Raw genomic sequence first — 21,779 nt, forward strand, 5'->3', positions numbered from 1 at the left:
GGGAATGGCCCAAGATTTATTCCAGGTATGAATTTGGGCCAGGTTTATAGTTTGTGTACTGCAGTAATCACCTGAAATGTTTAAAATGGACTAAAGTAGATCGCTCAAAGACTTGGTTAAGACTCTAAGGTGTTGATCAGAAGCTTTAAGCTGCCACTGTTGGGCCCTCGAGGAAGGCCCTGAATCCTGAAACCTCCAGGGATGCTGAATCATTGCTGACCCTGTGCTATGACCCTAATTTCCTAAGCTGGGATGAGAAAAGGATTTCACTGTGCTGTAATTAATGTGTGACAAAAATAAAGACTTCTAGTTCTTAATGTATCAAAGCATCATTATATTTTTCCTGCATTTTGATTCAGTTACATAAAACATTACATATGCGAACCTCATTTACAACCAAACCCCTATTCTCCATCTAGATTTATTTTGATTATTTTAATGAAGGCTACTAGTGATGAGATTTCCATCTGATTCCTTTGACTCGGAAACAAATCTTCTTTAACGACTCTCTTCAACTGCTGCTTCTTTAACCAGAACAAGGTTTAAATTATTAACCAGACAAAATAATATTACAATCTTCTTTGTTTTGATTCTTCTTGTTTCATGAAAGCTTATTCCAGCCTCTAAGTGACAAAATAATCGTCTCTGTCATGCTGCCTCATACACACAGCTGAGAGTCAAACACACGCCTCATGATTCATGCTCATCAACAAACAGCCCAGATGTTGAAGAAAGCATTTAGTGGAAGCGTTTTAATTAAATTGCACTGTGAGAGCAGCAGTATTGCTTACATCTGTTGAAGAAAAAAAGGCTAATCAGCTCTCAACATGCTTTTAAAAGAGTCGACTCGTTTGTAAATGACACATCTTTATAGACGACTCTTTTTTGGTTGATGTAGAGTTTAAATTTAATCGGGGCATTAAGAAGAATTGGACTTGTGTGTGTGTGTGTGTGTGTGTGTAGATGGTGCTCCGTTGTCCTGGTGGCTGGAGCGTGGTGGAGAGAGAAGGACGTATTGGGGAGGGTTACTTCCTGGTGTTCAGCATTGTGCCTGCAGTCTGGAGGAGAACTGCATCGACATGAACTTCTTCTGCAACTGCGACGCTGACCGAGACTCATGGTAACCAAGCGAATGACCATTTGTTATTACATTTGCTTGTATAATTGTTTCACCAACCACTATACAAGCAACCAGAGCCTCATAAAACAAAGTTGAACCCATTACTGTGACTGTGCTCTCAGGGAAAACGATACCGGGATCCTCTCCTATAAAGACGATTTACCAGTGAGTGGAATAGTAATAGGAGACACAAACCGAGCGAGATCTGAGGCAGTCTTCAACGTCGGACCCCTGCAATGCTCCGGTGACAGTAGGTGATCTTCTTTCCCCCCTTTTTTCCACACCTAAGCCTAAGGATTAGACTTCAAAATCTTCTGCACCTAATTAAATCCAGCTGCGAATCAAAGACGTGAATCTTCTGAGAATCTCTATTCTTTCTGCCAGAGTCTCTCTGGAACGCAGCATCTTTTTACGATGAGGCCTCATACCTGCTCTTCCCTGCCTCGCAAATGGAGCTCTCCTTCGACATCTCTTTCTACTTCAAGACCGGCGCGCCCTCGGGAGTCTTTGTTGAAAACGTGGGCTCGCAAGACTTCATCAGAGTCGAGCTGAGCTGTGAGTGTCTTTCAGTTACATGTTCATCAGTAACACATAATACACTCACTTCATCAAGCAGCTCTGCAATGGAACACTTTTAAAGTCACATGACTATCACTTCAGTTGGGGTTTAGCGTGTATAAAACACCAGATTCAACTTGATAATCAGACGAAGGATAATCAGTGCTTCGGGTTTGATAAAGCAAAGAAAACACTCAACACGCAGTAAACACGGAGCGATATGGAGTGGAACGATATCAAGATAAACAGGAGCATTAGTTTATCAGTGCTACAAATCCACTTCACTATGTCTCCTAATACAGACAGCCATCTTATCAGCTTTGCCAGCACTTGGGTAGATATCCTGCCCAGATCTACAGATTTATAAATTCAGTCAATATGCAATAAAAGATGATAAATGTATGTGTTATAAACTCTGGCGTTTCAGCTCCATCTGTCTATATCCTGTCCAACATGCATGGACTTGGATGAATCGTATCTCGAATATATGAATTTAGTGAGTAAATCTGAAAGAAAGCATGTGATTTTTTTTCCGAATTATTTATAAACCCTGCTAGTCAGACCCTGGAAACACTGGACAAAGTTAGAAATGGCAGCAGCCTGATGGTGAATTCACACATACAGTGATTTTTTTTTATATCGCCGCAATTCTCCAGTCACAAGTAATCAGTTGGCGGTTCATCCTACTGGTTGCCATAGTGATAACTTTTATCATTGGCACAAGTAGCAGTCTACTTGACAACCAATCAGTTTTCTTGCAGCTGAAATGAAACATTCTAGAAATGTTTGGAAGTGTAGGATGAAGGAGAAGCAGTCTCTTCGCTCCCATTGGTAGTCGCTGCAGCGAGTCACTCCATATTTGTATAAACTTTTCTTGACTTTGAAGCATCCCTGGACACACCCACATCTGTTATTGCTTATGTCACAGGAAGTCACCAGCTCTCATTAATAATTCACGTTCTCTGGCTGCTTTGTTGCTGCGAGTCGCTGTATGCATGGATGCAGCATGCCAGATGTTCAACCTCAGCTACAGCAGATCATCAGAGCATCAGAATCATGCAGCAGTAGTTAGTTAGCCAATTTGAACAGAATTATGTATTCATAACCAGTTCTAGATCATCTAAATAATGTATTCAGTTACATACTTTTGCTACATCCTACATGGTGCTAGACTTAACAAGGTGATGTTAAAGTATTAGTCATAACTTAGAAATTGATTTTAGTCCCATTTCCTCTTCATCCATATCATCCCAAGTATGTGTCTATTTTCTTTAAGACTGTTCATTAGCTTCCAAAAGCTGAAACATTTATTTGTTAAAAAATTTCATCTCTCTGATGTATATCTGAATCCAGTTTTTGTTTTCTCCCTCAGCTCCTTCAGTCGCTACCTTATCATTCGACGCAGGTTACGGGCCGACCGTGCTAAACGTGAAATCTCCTGTGCCGTTGAACGACCGCCAGTGGCACTGGGTCCGAGCTGAGAGGAATGTAAAGGAGGCATCACTGCAGGTGGACCAGCTGCCTCTGCGCTTCCTGGAGCCTCCAGCACACACACACATACGCCTGCAACTCAACAACCAGCTCTTTGTGGGTAAGACGGCTGGAGACTTCAAGATGGTCCAGAGAGACAGAGAGGAGTAGGAGGAGGTGTAGTTTTCAAGAGCTGGATGCTTTTATTGTTCAGCAGGAAGCGCTATTACATAGAAAGTTTTTTTTTCTGTACTTTTACAATCCATTGCAAAAGCCATATGAAGCTTCTATTTATTATTATTATTATTATTATTATTATTATTATTATTATTATTATTATTATTATTACAGTGGAACCGTTTATGGAGTTCTTATGGCAAAAATTCGTACTGCAAAATGAATTTTCCCATAAGAAATAATGTAACTACAGATAATCCGTTCCAGCCACCCAAAAATATGACCAATATAACTAATACGAAGCGTATGTAAACTGTATGAACTGATCCAAGCCAAACATTCCATGTCAAGGGTCCTCCCAGGAAGTCGTGCCAGCAAGCTTGGTTTAAAAATATAGATATATCTGTTCTAAAAAAATAGAACAGACAGCAGAAAATCAGCTAGCTTTTGAACGCATGCCAAAGGCAATGTTGATATTGTGGTTTGACTCTTTCCAAACAGCTTTCACTGACTGAAAAAAAATTCGTAAACTCACTCAGATGGCTTCGATTGGCTTTCCACTGACGCAAAAAAGTTTTAAACGGCTCCCAGACATACGTGCAACTTAGCCGGCATTCGGTTGCATTTGTTCATATGCCGATGCAAATTTCTTGCAAGATTTTAATTCTTAAGGGGAAAATTCATAAGGGAGGGCATTCATATGCAGAAGTTCCACTGTATTATTATTATTATTATTATTATTATTATTATTATTATGGGATATTTTTAATAAACGGAAAATGTACAATAATAATACAAAAATAAAAAAAATAAATAAGATAATACAAAGATTTTTTACATAGGTGTTTACTGGATAAATTTAAATTAACGAGATTGAGAGAGGGCTTAAACTTCGATCAATCTTCAATCCATGATACTGCATACTGTACACTACAAGGTGCTTTTTCAAATGATTTGATTTGAATCCCTGTGCCTGTTACACTGGTTGTTTTTGTTAATTGTAGGTTGTTTTATATGGATGGAAGGATGAGATGCACAAAGATGAGAACCAGTTTCAACTCTTTTCCCCAGAGGACAAAAAATGGAATTTACTCTTGCTTGGTTGTGTCTATGTTCAGCATTGAATGTCTTTGTCATGTCTCACTCCACAATGGTGGTTAATATGAAGCTCATATGAATGTAGACACCCAGAAATTTGTAGTTTTTCTATAACTATTTCTGTTTTTAACTAGCCTTCTAGGGGTAATATATTCATAGAAAGGTTTGGGGATGTGGTAGATTAGTGTTTAAGGCATTGAACTACTGATCAGAAGGCTGTGAGTTAGAATCCTAGGTCCACCAAGCTGCCACTGATGGGCCCCTGAGCAAGGCCCTTAACCCCTTAATTGCTCAGTTGTATAAAATGAGATAAAATGTAAGTCGCTCTGGGTAAGGGCATCTGCCAAAAGCCAGAAATGTAAAAAAATTTTTTTTTAAAAAGAGCCAAAAACATTGTTTTTTTTCCACACAAATGTTTCTAACTTCAAAGTAAATGTTGATATCAAACCCATTTCTGCTCTCTGATTTGCCCCAAGTATTTGTTCATAAACATCTAATATTTGAAGGTATGGCATTTAGCAGACAGCAATTTACTTTTTTCTCCCCATTTTATACAACTGAGGGTTAGGGGTCTTGCTCAGTGGCAGTTTGGTGGACCTAGGATTTGAACTCACAACCTTCCAATCAGTAGGCCAACACTAAGCTATCACTTTCCCCATTCGGCTGGTGTAACAGAATGCCAGAGTACTTGGTAAAAGGGGTTAATACGCTACTGACTCCAGTAAGAAAAGAGCAGAAATGCTTGGTGTGATGTGTTTAGTAGTGTTCTTCAGTCTAGTGTACATTGTTTTCCATTCTCTCTGCTCTGCTCTTACTGACCTGGTGGCCATGAAGGTCACGGGGAAGAGAAGAAGATAACAGAGCATGTTCTCTGTAGCATTAGACATTTGAGGCTCTGTAAGATTAAGAAGTCAGTCTGCAATAATGTACAAAGATGTAACTGGATGTTATCATCTGATTAACAAGTTGTTATTTTTTTGTAGGAGGAACAGCATCCAGACAGCGAGGCTTTCTCGGCTGCATGAGAGCACTTACGGTAAACGGAGTGACCTTTGATCTGGACGAGCGTGCCAAGGTGACCCCAGGCGTGAGCTCGGGCTGCGCGGGTCACTGCAGCAGCTCTGCAGGCGTCTGCCACAACCGGGGCAGGTGTGTGGAGAAGAGCACGGGCTACGTGTGTGACTGCACACACTCCGCATACGGAGGGCCCTCCTGCAAGGAAGGTATAGCAACAGTATTTATCAACCAGACAAGTAGCTGTGCTCTGGGAAAGAAAAGGGGAAGAGAAAGAGAAAAAAAAAAAGTGTAGGTATAAAAGTATTTCGGTGGGAGTTTATTAGTCTAAGACACATGCACACTTGGCCAATTATCTACTATTTAGTGTCAATGAGTGGATTCACAGTTCTAAGTGCTTTCTCCTTAATGAACATTGCAGGAATAATCTGATGAAAAATTCAGAGCTCCGCTTTTACAAGATTGTAAACACTAAAATATGGTAATTAACGTAGCCGCTTAATGAGCAGCGCTTGCCTCCACGCTCACCTCTCAGATGTGATGAAATGACGGTGCAACATCACTCTGTCAGGTGTTCAGTGTCATTTGCATAAACAATTTCTCTAATATTTAACGTTCCACCCGCAAACTTCAGAACAGGCTCTCGCAAAGTTTTCCGGTGCCATGTCGGATCGCTTTGATGCTCAAAAAAAAAGGAGCACAAATCCGCAGAATTCTGCTGAGTGCTACTTTTTCCCAGGCGATTGTTCCAAATTCCAAACAAAAGCACTTTCCTTTCACATCTTTCAAGGCAATAAAAGCCCGGCCTCCCATCACGACAATGCAATTAGGTGATATTGACTCGTCTTAACCTTGTTACACATCTGGAGTTGATGGTTGTAGGGCTTCACCGGCTGGGCTCGAGTGTGTGTGGGTGGAAGCAAGGAGCTTCTTTTTAACAGAGCTTTATTTCGCTTATTATGAAATGGGCATGGCGAATAAAATATTCATAGACACCAGAAGTTGATGGCGATTTGGACAGAGTAAATGAAATAGTGAAGAAATTCAAGCGGAAAAGGCATGGTTCTAATCATGAAAAAAAAAAGAAAATGTCCTTTCACCCTGGCCTTGCATGACGCTGCCAAGATCTGCATGCAAATCAAGTGCTCTGAGAACTGATCAAAGCCTGGGACGATAAGACGAGACAGCAAAGCTCCTATTCTTTGGCTCATCTTTGTTCAAGTCCATTACTCATCTTGGTTGCTATTATAATCATGCACACTATTCTTTGCTTGGAAGAGAAGAGGACAGAAAGAAAGAAAGAAGGAAAGAAGAAAAAAAAACACTCAAGCCAGCCGAGATATTCTACATAAATAGTATATGCCACTTCTGGTATATCCAGACTCCTTCTATATAACAAGGTGTAATTTTTTTGGTTAAATGAAAGGACAGGGGTTTTATCAGAGAGAATACAGCTTGAGCACTTCTCATATAAATGTTCATCTTGATGTGCGCTGAAGAGCTGTCATGTTTCTGTCACTACAGCCATAAGTAATCCAACTCTCATCCATTTCTGAGTGAGAAGATGCTGTACAGTGTGAAATACTAGATGCAATTTATAACTGACAGCTGTGTAAATAGATCACAGAATGTCAAAAATACCTATTGGAAGCGATCGGTTCTGTTACTGAGATTTACAACGTCTTCAGAAAGCATTTTGTTTCCCTTTTTTTTCCCTGTTCAGTTGGTTGCATTACGCTACACATGGGTAGTGGTCTGATTGCTGATCTTCACCAAGCTTTAATTAGAACTAGTGGTCAACTGGTGCTTTAATGAAACTTTTTGCTCATAAACATATTGTTGTTTGGTTTAAAGAAAGTCCAGGGCAGGGTGCATACAAGAAAATGTAGTTTAGTGTATATGGATAGATAGATAGATAGATAGACAGACAGACAGACAGACAGATAGATAGATAGTGCTGGATTACTTATCAGAAGGTTTTGAGTTCAAATCCCAGGACTACCAAGCTAACACTGCAAGGCCCTTAACCCTCAATTGCTCAATTGTATAAATGTAAGTTGCTCTGGAGAATCTGCCAAATGCCGTAAATGTAAATGTGCAGTTGAATTATGTGGAACATTGTAAGTAGGGAATGTGGTTGCTTAGTGGTTAAGGCATTGGATTACTGATTAGTTTGAATCCCAGGTCTACCAAGCGGCCCTGAACAAGGTCCATAACCTTCAATTGCTCAGTTGTATAAAATGAGATAAAAATGTAAGACACTCTGGATGAGGGCACCTGCCAAATGGTAGAAATAGAGAGTCTTTTAGGCGCCCTAAAGTATCAGTGTCAGTTTTGAGGAGTCTGATAGATGAACTGTAGCTAAATTATAGAGACAATTCACATAAAAAATCTAAGAATATGCAGTTGATTGAAAATATGCTGGAGTGTCCAAGAATCTCTACAAGGATCCCCAAATCCAGGCAAGTGTTTAAGACTCTAGCTTGTTGATCAAAAAATCAGGGTTCAAGCCCCAAGCACTGCCAAGCTGCCATTACTGGAAAGGCCCTTAATCCTCTCTGCTCCAGGGGTGCTGCATCATAGCCACCCCTGTGCACTGACCCCAACTTCCTCAGCTGGGATATGCAAAGAAAAGAATTCCACTGTGCTGTAATACTGTATGTGTGGTGATAATAACGTCTTCTTCTTCACTTCAAAATGAGTTCAACTCAGGCTTCTGAACAGAAATAAAAATCCTGTAAAATCATAATCAAATTCACATCTCATTTACTTGGTGCTTTGTTGATAAACATGAAGTACCCAGACTTGTGGCACATCTGGATGTCTCGTCTGAGAACCTCTCAAGCCTGATCAGTTTGGACGAGGAATGCGGCACGGCTGCTATTTCCGGGTCTCTCTAGAGATATTCAATCAGGTTCATATCCGTTCTAGTCCAGCGTTTTCTTGTCTTGTGTTTCACATCACTGGGATGGTAGAAGGCAAACCTTTGCCCCTGTCTGGTCCTGAGGGCTGTTGAATCTTGAGAAGGTTATCCTCAAGGCAGGTTTCTGTACTTGTCCATTGATCTGTCTTGACATACCTTCCAGTCCTGCTTCGAAAAAATAAATAAATAAATGAATGAATGAAATATATCAGTGGGGCTTGGATTTCCCCAGTTAGGGATGTAATGCTTGGTATTCAGACCATCGTGGCCAGCTAATCTTGTTTCTCATGACCTTTAGGTGCTTTTTGGGCAAAGTCAAGAGAGGTATTAGTGTGTCTTTTGCTAGTTTTACTTCTCTCTGGTCAAAACAAAAAAAACCCTAGTGGACCATTGATGAGATGGTTGTCTTTATGGCATAACCTTTGGATTTCAGTCAGAGCGACTTTTCAGTTCTTGGCCTCTTCCCTGGTTGATTCTTGGAGAGGTCTTTGATCTTTCATTAATGAAAGTCATGTTGTTCTTTGGGAGCTTAAATGCTGCAATAATGCTGTTGCCTTTTCCCCCTCAGATGTGTATCCTACCCAAATCTCTAATGTCTGTGGTTAGTGGCTAGTTTGTTTGTTTTTTGACAATGATTTAATGATGAGAAATGAAAACAGGACGCAATTCAATTTCAAGAGTAAAACTTTTAAGTACTCATGTAAATATGATATATTGTTTTTTTAACTTTCCTGAAACCCTACGCTTTTTTGCACTCTGTCTGTGCTTACGCAGCTAGTCTTTGGTTTAGGAGCCCTGTCTTGACAGTAAAGTGGAACCTCGCCATACAAATTTAAATTGTTCTGGAGGTGAGTTCTTAAGGGGAAAATTTATATTGTGAAATTAATTTTCCCATAAGAAATAATGTAAATGCAGATAATCCATTCCAGCCACCCAAAAATATTAGTAATATGACCAATACGAAGCGTGTGTAAACTGTATGGCTGCTTACAAAGAACTGACCCAAGCCAAGCATTCCATGTCAAGGGTCCTCACAGGAAGTTGTGCCACCAATCTTGGGCTAAAAATAGAACAGACCACCCATGCCACCAATCTGTAAACAAAAAAACACCCGAAAAATCACCTAGCTTTTGAACGCATGCCGAAGACAACGTTTGTATCTTGGGTGAATCTTTTGAAACAGCTTTCACTGACTGAAAAAAAAAAGTAAAATACGTAAACTCGCTTTGGTTGGCTATACATGGCTATCCACTGTCGCAAACAGTGAGTTTTGAATGGCTCGCACACATACTCGCAACTTTGGAACAGTTTGTTTCATTCATTCGTATGCTGAAAATGCTTTGTATCCTGATGAAAATTTCAATTCGTAAAGTAGCGTGAAGTTTGTCGAGGTTCTACTGTATATGGTACTATATGTAGTCCAAATTTCAATCTAACCTCACCTCAGATGTTTCTTTTTCATTTTAATACAAAACTATATGCTAACAAATCTGCTTCTTCTCTTCCTCTCCAGAGGTATCCGTGTCCTTTGAGAGAGGTTCCTCAGTGACATACACGTTCCAGGAGCCTTTCTCCGTCATACAGAACAGGACGCAGGTTTCCTCCTCCTCATCCTCTGCATACAGCAAATCCAGAGACAACATGGCGTTAAGCTTCCTCACCACACAGAGTCCTGCTATGCTACTCACCATCAACACCTTCACCCAGCAGTATGTAGCGGTTATCCTCGCTCGCAACGGTAAGAGAAGAAAAAAAAACAGAATAAATGTACACTCTATAACATTTTAATCAGCTGAACAATTTAGCACTAGCTTTGTCACACAATAATAATGTTATGGGATATGTTGCGAGGCAGTGGCAATGAGCGATAACATGTCATCGCTTATTGTACGTCCACCTCTGAGTTTAGAACAATTAGCCCGTGAAAGATTTATAACTCTAATATTGATATTGTCTTTTGCTAATTAGACGGGTGCCACGAGGCCATCGACTTCTAAGAGTGTGCTCTGTAATCATGAGCTATTCAAAATGTCAGCTCAAGCAGCCTTGCGGTTCAAACAGTCTCTCTGTAAACGAGCGCAGCCTCACAGCCGAACCCATTAAATGCGATTTATGTTGCGTTCAAGTGCTCCGCTGAAGCTCAAATTTCCCATTTGCCTAAACGCCATGACAAGGTGACTGTTGAGTTGCTTTGCTGTGGGACGCCGTTTCGATGCTTTCTCCTGCCATGAAATTTACCGACATCAACAGCGCAGGACTGTTGTGCCTTGGAAAAATAGCAAAGAGCACACATTTTGTAAGCTGTATTTGGAAAGTTCATTGAGCTAAGATCCAGTAAGATAAAGGTAAGATCCAGTATAGGCCCTGTGTTGCACAGCATAGGTATCATCAATCCTCCCAATATGAAAAATAGAGAGATTAAGAGATTAAACTTAGTAGAGCTACAGGAGCTAATGGTTTGAATGGTTGTATGAAGTTTAATGGAACTGGATGTAAAGAGTTTGAGGATTTGCATCTAGTGAAGGGCAGAAAGATGGAAAACGGAATGATGGGTTCAAAACAAGGGAGTTATTAGTTTAAAATTATTAAAATTAGTCATATATTAATGTACAAAAACCAAGGAAGGAGAATAGGTTACTAAAAGGTAAAAACTGAATAGTCCCTGCTTTATTTGGGGCATATTTATTTAGATATTTTTTAATGACATTATATTAGAAATTTAAATATTTATTTATATTTAGATTTGGATATTTTTAAACATTATATTAGATATTTAGATATTTATTTATATTTACACTTAGATATGTTTACATATTATATTAGATACTGTATCTGTTTATATTTATATTTAGATATTTTTAAGGCATTATATTAGACATATAGATATGTATTTATATTTAGATATTTTTAAACATTATATTAGATATTTAGATATTTATTTATATTTATATTTAAATATTTTTTAGACCTTTTTCCCCACATTTACCTCATCTCAGGCTTTTTCAGTTCAACAGAATTTTTCCCTAATAGTCGTATGTGCAGTTTGAGCAGCAGGGGTGCTAGACTGAGAGAGCAGAAAGAGAAATCATGGAATCTGTTACCAAGAATTAAGAACGTCATCTGCTGCTGTTAAAAAGTTTTAAAGATTTTTAAAAAGTGCTGGGTCGTTGACCAGCAGATCAGGGGTTCAAGCCCCAGCACCGCCAAGCTGCCACTGTTGGGCCCTTGAGCAAGACCCCCAATCCACCCTGCTCCAGGGGCACTGCATCATGGCTGACCCTATGCTCTGACCCCAACCCCCAAGGATGGGATATGCGAAGTAAACATTTCACTGTGCTGTAATGTTTATTGGACAAATAAAGACAATTTAAAGATTCCTTAACTTACATAAAGGTTTTTTGTTTGTTTTTTTGGTCCATCTGACCAGTCAGGTCACAGCTCATGAAGCGAGCAAGAAAAACAAGCTAGTTGTATTAGCGAGCAAATATAAGGAACGATTGTAAATTGAATAAAACTAAAAATACCAGACAACGGCTTCTGCATTAACTGTACCTGCTTACAGGGAAGTTGCACAAGCAGCACCTCATTTTTTCATATCTGCACAACAGACACTAGCACTATTTCTGGGAAAAGGTACCAAAATCCAAATTGGCCTTCTAGACTGGCTATATCATATTAAGGGAGAATTTCCTGTCTGTAAGTGGTATTTTGGGCATTACATAAAAAAATTGGAATAAAAAAAATACTAAAATGCTCACATAACACTACACTTTTAATATTTTAATGTTATTGTTATCCCCCCCAAATAAATAAATAAATAAATAAATAAATAAAAATTGCATACACACATCCAATGCAGGGATGAAGAATACCCTGGAGCTCCTCTGCAGTCAAAGCACTATTGTGCTAAATTCAAATGCTCACTCAATTAACACCTCTGTAAACAGCGCAGGATACAACCGAACGTTATCCTTCATAATCCTCCACATATATGAGCGCAATTCTGACAGCCTCTCGAATACATCACAGTCTTTTTTTTTTTTTTAAGGCTAAGAGCAAAACTCAGAATTGACCTCGCTCCACTTGATCAGACAAAACCCTCTTTGTGTCCCGGCTCCTGTGAGTCACGTGTGTGGGCGAGGTACTAATATGCGTATTGACACGCTCAGTATTGAGCAAAGAGCTAGAGGCACAGATGAAATGAATATTTATACATGAATATTTTAGACAGATCATCAGAGCCAACATTGACCTATATATGCGTGCATATACATGGCTCATCATCTCATACCGAGGTCCTGGTTCCTTCGGATATGTTAAAAATATATGACAAAAATCTTAAGAGACTTCTGTGAATTCAGCTTTAAGGTTTAGTTTTAGGATATGAAATGACCTGAAATAATTGTGTAACAAAAAAAGCACAACATTTATTATATAAAGATTATAGCGGCTATTAAGAGAAAAATAAAAATGTACCTGTAGCTGTTATTGAATAAAATACTGTTAACATCCAACTGTAGTTTCCGTTCGTTGAGATTGGTGGGATATATTAGGCAGTAAGTGAACATTTTGTCCTCAAAGTTGATGTGTTAGAAGCAGGAAAAATGGACAAGCGCAAGGATTTACACGAGTTTGACGAAGGGCCAAATTGTGATGGCTAGACCACTGGATCAGAGCATCTCCAAAACTGCAGCTCTTGTGGGGTGTTCCCGGTCTGCAGTGGTCAGTATCTATCAAAAGTGGTCCAAGGAAGGAACAGTGGTGAACCAGCGACAGGGTCATGGACGGCCAAGGCTCACTGATGCCTGTGGGGAGTGAAGGCTGGCCCGTGTGATCCGATCCAACAGGCGAGCTACTGTTGCTCAAATTTCTGAAGAAGTTAATGCTGGTTCTGATAGAAATCTGTCAGAATACACAGTGCATGACGGGTCAGGGCTGTTTTGGCAGCAAAAGGGTAACCAACACAATTTTAACCAGGTGGTCATAATGTTATGCCTGATTGGTGTATTCGAAGGTACAAAAAAGGTGCTAGGGAACTAAGAACATATTACACATGATGTGATATTGCACAAGGTGTGATGTATGACATTGCACATGGTATTATATTAACGTTCTCTGTAATTATTTTGAAATTTTGATAATGGCACAGTGATATGGTTATTATTCGTTATTTATGTGGCATTTTTTCTTGAAGTGAATTCAGGGTGTTTTCTCATTCATGTCATCCTATAGGGAGTCTGCAGATTTGGTATCGGCTTCATAAGGAGCGAAAGCCCAGCATCTTCAGCCCCGTGCTCACCAGTCTGGCGGATGGGAAGCTTCACCGACTCCGACTTCACCGAGAAGGAAAAGACGTCTACGTTCAGGTACGTGATCTAGATCCAACTTCAATATATTTGGTATAATAAGATACATGTAGACTGTATAACGTCGAGACAATCAGGAAAGGAATTCTGCGCTTGACTTGCTGCTCCCACATGGATATGCTGAAGCCACTACAATTAGTACAATACATGCAGTTCCATGAAATTCTTTAGATTTTTCTTGGAAATTCTCCTTGAAAACTGAAGTAACAAGTGGATAGTGACAACAATTAACAAATTTCTTATGTCTATAAATTAGACACTTAAATACATACACACATATGCTACGTTACTTTTTACATCTTTTTTTTATATTTTCTGTATTTATGTATAGCTGATTCTGTTTTATTTCCATTTTATTCTGTTGAATTATATTTTATTTTTAAATTCCATTTTTGACTTTTTTATTTGGACTCTCTTTTTTTATAACAATGTTATTTGCTTTTATAAGGTGTGTGTGTGTGTGTGTGTGAAAAGCCAGCTTGCTAATTAGACCAGAGGAAGTAAATAAAATGAAAAATGATTTCTGTGAATTCTCTCTCTCGTTCTCGCTCTCTCTCTCTCTCTCTCTCGTTCTCGCTCTCTGGCCCTGTAGCTAGTCTCTGGTCTAATGAGCAGCCTTCAGCTAAATCATTTATACACAAATGTCTGTGTTTTTGGTTAAAAAAAAACAACAGAGGGAGGATCTGCTCCTGAAACTACACCGGTTCATGCTTTGAAAACTGGAATCGCTGAATTATGGCCAGTGTTTATCTGACCTGCCCTTAGGAATTGGACTTCCCAGATTTTACCCTTGTTACTTTAGATTTCTACTGTGACTTGTCCTTGCGTTGTCCTAGCGTTCTTCTTCGTCACTGTTCATGCTAAACTAATCTTAAATCATCTTGAAATTTAGCTGTGATTTTTATAAGATTAGAGTAAACCAGATATTTGATTATTAAACCAATTTCTAGATATTTTACTCATTGCACACAGGCATTAAATTGTCTTATTTGATTGGCAGATACATGAAATAGAAATACATGCTAAAAATTAGACGAATTATTTGGCAATAGAACAATTTGCTTTTCACCTGCATACTGTAATGAGAATTAAAATTATAATCCAACTATCAGGTATCAGGTTCGAATCTGTTTCTTCCTCAAGTCTTCCAGATTTTTAGGAAGCTGCTTTGTCTGTTGTTAAAAGCTGAACACGGAACAAAACCTAACTGAATTGCTCAAAGTTTTTGTCTGCTTTTTTTTTTTGGTAGGTCGATCAAGACAATAAAAAGTATACCCTCTCACAGGACACTGACTTTAACTCGATGAGATCACTAACCCTAGGAAAAATTACAGGTAAGAGAACGATGTACGTAAGGCATCCTTTTTTGTAGAAAAAAAAAGTTATTGGATGCCTTATTGTTTGTTTGATTCAGCGAATCTTTTCCTTTTAGTTAAAAAAATAATAAAGACGACTAGATCACAATGATTGAATGAATGCATCTTTTATTATTATTAAAAAAAGAATCCCAGAATGCTTAAATTTGTCCCTCTGCTTATCATGCCTCTCCAAAAGCAAACATATATGCATAGAAATTTGCACTTTTGTCATTAAGTGAAGGCCAAATGGATTTTTAAGTACACTCTGCACTTTTTTCCTCCACAGAGACGTTAATCTTTTATTCAGAAACTCAAAGTGTCAGACTTGTATTTGGGAGATTAAATATTAATTCATATGACAAAACAAGGTTACGTTCCCAAGAGACTGCACTGGCTTTGAAAACAGTGACTAAAAACAGGCATTAAATCATCAAAAGGCTTTAAAAGTCTGACTTTAGCGTCGCCATCGTTCTATATTCTTAGCTGAGACGTGAGCATTTCTTTAATAGTCTTCACAAATGGAACGTAGTTTTCAATCATTTTGCCTCAGATGATTGGCAGGTCATGGTATAAGTGCTAGTTATAATTACTATTACCACTTTAATCATTCTGTTTTTCTTAGCAGAAACTGAAGCACTAGACGAGGAAGTAGCGCAAGCGGGATCCAAAGGTTTCATCGGCTGCTTTTCGTCGGTTCAGTACAATCACGTGGCTCCGCTAAAGGCAGCTCTGCTGAATCGTGGGAGCTCTCTGGTCAGCATACGAGGTCATTTGCTGGAGTCTAATTGTGGAGCGCTGGCAGATTTATCAACCACTAAATCCCGTCTAGGTATTTTTTTTCTTTTGCTTCCAAACAGCTACTGTTTTTAGGTACTTTCCAAAACACAAAACTCCCTGATTAAAAAGCAAGTTTGTACATTTCTTTTTACGATTTTTCTGTCCTCATTCTGCAGACCATGGGGAAGAGGTGGGTAAAGATAACAAGCATCATGAAGAAGACACCCCAAGAGATTCGGCTGTAATTGGAGGTGCGGTACTGTATATTGCCACAATCTGGTTTATTGCACCATTTGTAAGAGTCACTGGAGTGTGTAATTAGCACAAGCGATCCTACAGGTTCTTTGTGCTCATCTTTTCTTTTTGCTGGATTCTAGTTCTGAAAAGTGTTAGCACTACATTGTTTATGTTTTGTACATTGCGTGCACCGATAAAGGAGGGCGGTAATAAAATACCCTCCAGAAAGCATCAAGAAAGAGTCTCAGGTGCTTTACTGTTGGTTTGTCACATAATAAACGGCTCATTGAGGCAAACGCTAGCAAATTGGAACAGACAATTTGTTAAATTATTGCTAACCGTTTAAGGCTAAAACACATTCTTTGACAAATCAAATAAGTCTGTTGTACAATCCTAGAATTCCTCCAGAGTTAAACCACAAACAGGGCTTGAATTATAAAGACTCAGTGATCAGGTAACAAGCTGAACCTCTTCTCTGGCTGCAGGCGTGGTCACAGCTGTGGTGTTCGTCACGCTGTGCGTGCTGGCCGTGATGGCACGCTTCCTGTACCAACACCGGCAGATTCAGAGGACTACCAGCATCCAGGAGAAGGAGCACAGGCGCAGCCTTGAAGCTGCCTACAGGGCAGAACTTCACCTGAACCAGTCTATAAGGGACAGTATGAAGGAGTACTATATCTGATGGAAGCCTTGTAGCCGCCGATCGTCCCTCCTCAAATTTTGTCCTTCTGCACGCTTGTGGTGCGAACTTTACCTAGCGCGAGTTGAGATGAGTGGACAAGATCCTTTACTTCACTGTAGGGATCTTTGGATATGGGTAGGTAGTAGATATTAGATGCCCAACCTGTTGGCCCAGAGTAACGGGTCTGGGGTTGTGCTGTCTGGTGATGGTGTTTTAAGGAAAGTCCCTGCATTTCTTGGACAATGTTTCCTTTGAGAAAATCTTAAAAAAGAAGCAGTATCTGGTTATTTTTTGGAGACTTTTTGGACTAAACATGTAATGCTATTATCCACAAATTCACCAACACTACGCCTACCATAACACCCTGCCCCCCCCTTCCTATAACGGCTGAAGATACGGTAAAAGGCTCGCTGCAAGAGTATGGATGGAAAACTCTATTTATTCATCTTTTCATTGCACTACTTTAATTTGTTTTCATGAAGCGTATTACTTGAATGTGTCCATTGAGAATAATGTGACAAGGCTAAATATTATCCATGAGTGTTGGCAGAAATCAAGAACGTTTTCAGATTTGGGCACAAACCTGGAGATTCAGTCTCGGGTCCTGGTGTTGAAGTTGGAATGGAAAATGGGTTGAAAATCTGGGTGTTGGTAAAAATGTATATTTGAACATAAGGTAACGTGATTCATGATTTTTTTTTATATTAAAAAAATTGTCATTGTTACGGTGTGAAATATCATGCCGGCTTTCCGATGACTGAAACTCTACACAGCGTTTTCTCTATTTAGTCCAAGTCTAGTCATATGGAATCCTTCCCGCATGTGAAATTGAAGGTTGGTGTCACACAGTAATTGAACTTATTGACAGCCAACAGTTTGTCAAAACATAGGTCATTAGCACGAATCCAGAGACTCAAAGGTATCTGACAATACCAGCCTTTAAATAATTCCTCATCATCCTTTTGTTTGACATTGTATTACCATTCTTCTTTAAACAGTGTTTCAGTCAGTTCATTTTTTTTTAGCTTTTCTTTCAAACAGAACGCTTGACGTAAAAAAGCAGAACACGTGTCAGAGTTAGTAGTCAGATACAGTAGTGCTGTAGTCAGAAATGAAACTCGTCCACGCGCAGATGTAGGCTGTGTCTGTAGAGGTGTCTTCTTCTGCCGGGTGAATGACATGCTTACATTTATTCACGTGTACATCTCATCACGAAACCATCTATTAATATTCAGCTCTTTTTATTCATCAGAATAAACAAGAACTTTTTTTTTTCTTTTTTTTAAATGAAAGTGTCCTTGTAATATGTTACTCCCTCTATTTTCTATCTAACCAATATGGATTATTTTAGATGGCCTGTTTTGTACAATTGTACAGCTATACTGTAAATAAATATATGTTTAATAAAAAAAAATGTTTTTTTTTTGTTTTCTTTTCTTTTCTTTTGCTTTTCTCAGCATTTTTCCAGTTGTGTTTACTGATGTCACAGGGTCAATAATGTATCTCCAAAGCAGGTTGCCATAACTGTTTTTATCCCTTCGGCTGGATGAAATCTATGTGCCGCTTCGGATGTTTTCTAACGCGGGCACATAAAGCCCTGCTGTGAATAATTACACGAATGCCTGCATAATGCTGTAAATAAGATCTCCTTATTGAAAGGGAGCCTTGAAAAGGTGTTGGCCATCAGTTTCATAACACAATCACACCAACATTACCAACAAACTTTCCATTTCCCGAAGCATGCAAATTTACCCTGAGAATGATTTACATGGCTGTTTAGAAATGAAGGTCCATTGCAAATATTTAACAAAAATTCTACATCAACTGTGGAACATTACACATGCAAATATGATATAAGGAGTGATGATATAATGAGAGTCTGTAGATATGTGGTATTAGTCAATCAAATGAGCTTAATAGTGTATTATATAACATTACGTAAGGTGAAGCAAAGCGAATAAAACAGAAACAACTCGCATATTTAAGCTCAGAGAAGTTCAATCCCTATAAAATATTCTACAGTTCACTGAGATGTTGCAAGCCAAGAAACCTTGCTTTCAGCTTCAGTTGATTACATGCCTTTTATACCAGTTTGTTCTTGCATAACATCAAGTCTCACATCAAGTCTCCCTGGCCAAACATTATCAAATATTCAATTTAATTTATTTATAGAGCACTTTTAACAATGCACATGGTCTCAAAGCAGCTTTACAGAAGTTTGAAAACATAAAATAAAAGTGATAAAGTTTAAAGTTACTATTTATCCCTAATATTTATCCCTAATGAGCAAGGCTGAGGTGACGGTCCCTGAAATGATGAGGTAGAAACCTTGAAAGGAGCCAGACTCAGAAGCGAACCTCATCCTCATTTGGGGAGTAAATAATGTAAATGTAAATAATGACCTTTCTTCAGCAGTTCATATTCACATGCAATTGTGCAACCAAGAGCTCCTGAGAATCTACTAGGTTAGCGTAGTTCAATATAATCTATCTCTATCAACTACATGATATTAACTGGCATTTGTCACACAGTTACTATTAGGCCTACATGAGCTACCCGTCTCATCGAGTGAGCCACATGATCCTGAATTGTGCACATTTTAGTGATCCAAAAACCAAATTCTACTAATTAGCTGATGAGCTGAGTCAGGTGTGTCAGGAGGCTTGAACAGATGGCTTTCAATCGTCCTGATTTGAGCGATTTGTGCAGAATCATACACTTTGTTACTGGCAGCAGGTAGAGAAAGCTGCAGATTAGGAGAATTAGTATGATCTTGATAAGAAATAAATATATATACACTCACACCCAGAATATACTGTGTGTATATATACTTATTTTTAATCTTAGCTTAGGGATAAACTGGAACTTATTTCTTCCTGATGACTTTCTCCATCCAATCCACTTCAGTATTTATGATGAATTATTACTTCCAAATATAATCAGAATTTTACTTTACTGGATCAGATTAGCATAAATACTGCTGTAGAAAATAAGATAACCTAACATTTTAGTACCTTTTCTCCACTTTGCCGCTTTTTAAAGGAACCCTTAAATTTGATACTGTACATAAATCCTGATATTATTAATATTGTGCCTAGATGAAAAACATATTTTTTCCCCAGGTTTTACATACGCTGGTTATTCAAGGCCCATTAAATCATATTAACATATCCCATCTTTCAAAACTCAAGTGGGTTGAAATACACTGCTAAAATTCTGGTATAAAAAACGAGACTAACAATTCAGAGTCACTAGAGATGAGAAGATGGCCATAGTCATAGAAATGAACAGTCTGCCCTTCGCTATCATTTGCAGCCCATTCTGCGTCTGCTCCACCGTCCTGAACATCTTCTTCATTTTCTGCCTCTGTAAGCCAGCTATAGGAGCAAGCCTTCGTCAACCTATGCACGTCTTACTAGCGGCAGTGTTAGGCAATTCCACGGTTCAGCAGTTGCTCACCATGATCACCGTTATCCTGTCCTTTTTTTCACTACCTGACTGGCTTCTCGTAGTAAACGTGACGATAATCTTGCAAGCCTACTGCTCAAGTTTCTCGATCAATGCCTGGATCAGCATTTTTTACTACATGAAAATCGTTCCTCAACACTGCAAAGTTTTTGTCTGGATTAAGAAAAATATTAAGGGTGCAGTTTTCGCCGGATTTCTCTTCGACCAGACCTTGCTTATGTCCTCGTTTTCTATAGGGGCGGCCTCGTACCTGATCCCGTCGCCAGGAGACTCTTTGAACGTGACGATGTTTATGGGAAAGACAGTTGTAAACGGAGCTCTGTACAAACTGTCTACTCGAATGGTTTTGGTTTATTTAATTTGCCCGGCTTGCACTTTGTTAATCTCTTGGGGCAGAACTTTTTTCTACCTGTGGAGACACATCAGGAGGATGGAACAGACCACTGGGTCTTGCTCTCATCCTCAGCAGAAGAACCATATGCGTGTGACTCTCATGGGAATCGTCCAGACTGCTCTGTTCCTCCCCACCAGTTTGTACGCTGTGATCATGACTTTACTCTTCACAACTCTTTATGAAACTCTGGACAGTAACAAACACATCACGATAACGATCACATCTATGTTGAACTTGGCAAACGTTTCGTGTTTGGGCTTTTCTCAGTCTGTTTTCCGGCTCAGGGTGATCACGTTATTAAAGAAACTGAAAAAGGCTTTTGGATTGGTGGACCAAAATTTAATTTTTTAGCATTTGTATATTTGTCTACACCATATAGAACTGTATTGGTAGAATTAACTAGAAAACATATTTAATCCTAGCATTTAAATATAACTCATTTAAAGTGTAGCAGGTAGTAATGTATACAGAGAGCAATGCAGCAATTGTATTTGATCTTTGAATTTGTGAGCAGAATCAAGACTTCACAGAAAAAAATCCCTTTAACAATCAATCTATGCTTTAACAAGTAGCTTCTTTATAATCTGTTTTCAATGGCATGATGCAATCCTCAGAAACATAATAAAAGACAGGAAAAGGATAGCACTTTACTAAGAAATATCTCTTCGTAAAACTGACATGGCTCTAAAATGCACTACAGCTGATGCTGAAACAGAATGAGGCTAGAAAAAGTGTTGTTCTGTTTTGTTTTCTCGGCCTGAACTTGCTTTATAAATGTGGACTGAATAAAAGCATTGTACCTTATCTACCTAGAACACACTTTCTTGGCTGGATATGTGGAGAACTTCAGGATCGTTTTTCCTTTTTCCCACTTAGACTGTGTTTTTAGAGTTTTTCTGCCAGTCAGCATAAAGACGGCATGTCCCGTTGGTAAATTTAAGCAGGTAGAGACAAAAAATTTCTGCTAATCTTTGAACAGCATTTCTGAATCTAAGGTAGCAGTGTTAAAGCAGTTTTTTAAGGCTGATATAACAAATGAAATAAGTAATGTATTTTATCTGAGCCCACAGTAGCTTGCTTACAAGGTGACCTGAGGTGAACACAAGTGAAAATCTGAACATAAAGCAAAGAGCTTGA

General features: G+C 38.9%; 1 protein-coding gene across 2 annotated transcripts in view; it reads left to right on the plus strand.

Annotated features, from left to right (window-relative positions):
* cntnap5a (contactin associated protein family member 5a) overlaps positions 1-18,160 on the plus strand; it is a 128,724-nt gene extending 110,564 nt beyond the window's left edge. The window contains exons 14-24 of one of the 2 annotated variants that reach the window (XM_058391658.1): positions 964-1,120; positions 1,243-1,370; positions 1,505-1,675; positions 3,051-3,269; positions 5,407-5,646; positions 9,874-10,098; positions 13,593-13,726; positions 14,976-15,060; positions 15,707-15,913; positions 16,038-16,112; positions 16,584-18,160. In XM_058391658.1, the coding sequence (XP_058247641.1) occupies positions 964-1,120; positions 1,243-1,370; positions 1,505-1,675; positions 3,051-3,269; positions 5,407-5,646; positions 9,874-10,098; positions 13,593-13,726; positions 14,976-15,060; positions 15,707-15,913; positions 16,038-16,112; positions 16,584-16,780 (1,838 nt within the window). In that variant the 3' untranslated portion in view covers positions 16,781-18,160. The remainder of the gene's footprint in view (positions 1-963; positions 1,121-1,242; positions 1,371-1,504; positions 1,676-3,050; positions 3,270-5,406; positions 5,647-9,873; positions 10,099-13,592; positions 13,727-14,975; positions 15,061-15,706; positions 15,914-16,037; positions 16,113-16,583) is intronic. The other variant, XM_058391659.1, reaches the window with a different exon arrangement.
* Positions 18,161-21,779: the final 3,619 nt, after the last annotated feature.

This window comes from Hemibagrus wyckioides, linkage group LG06, assembly GCF_019097595.1.
Source record: "Hemibagrus wyckioides isolate EC202008001 linkage group LG06, SWU_Hwy_1.0, whole genome shotgun sequence".
NCBI lineage: Eukaryota > Metazoa > Chordata > Actinopteri > Siluriformes > Bagridae > Hemibagrus > Hemibagrus wyckioides.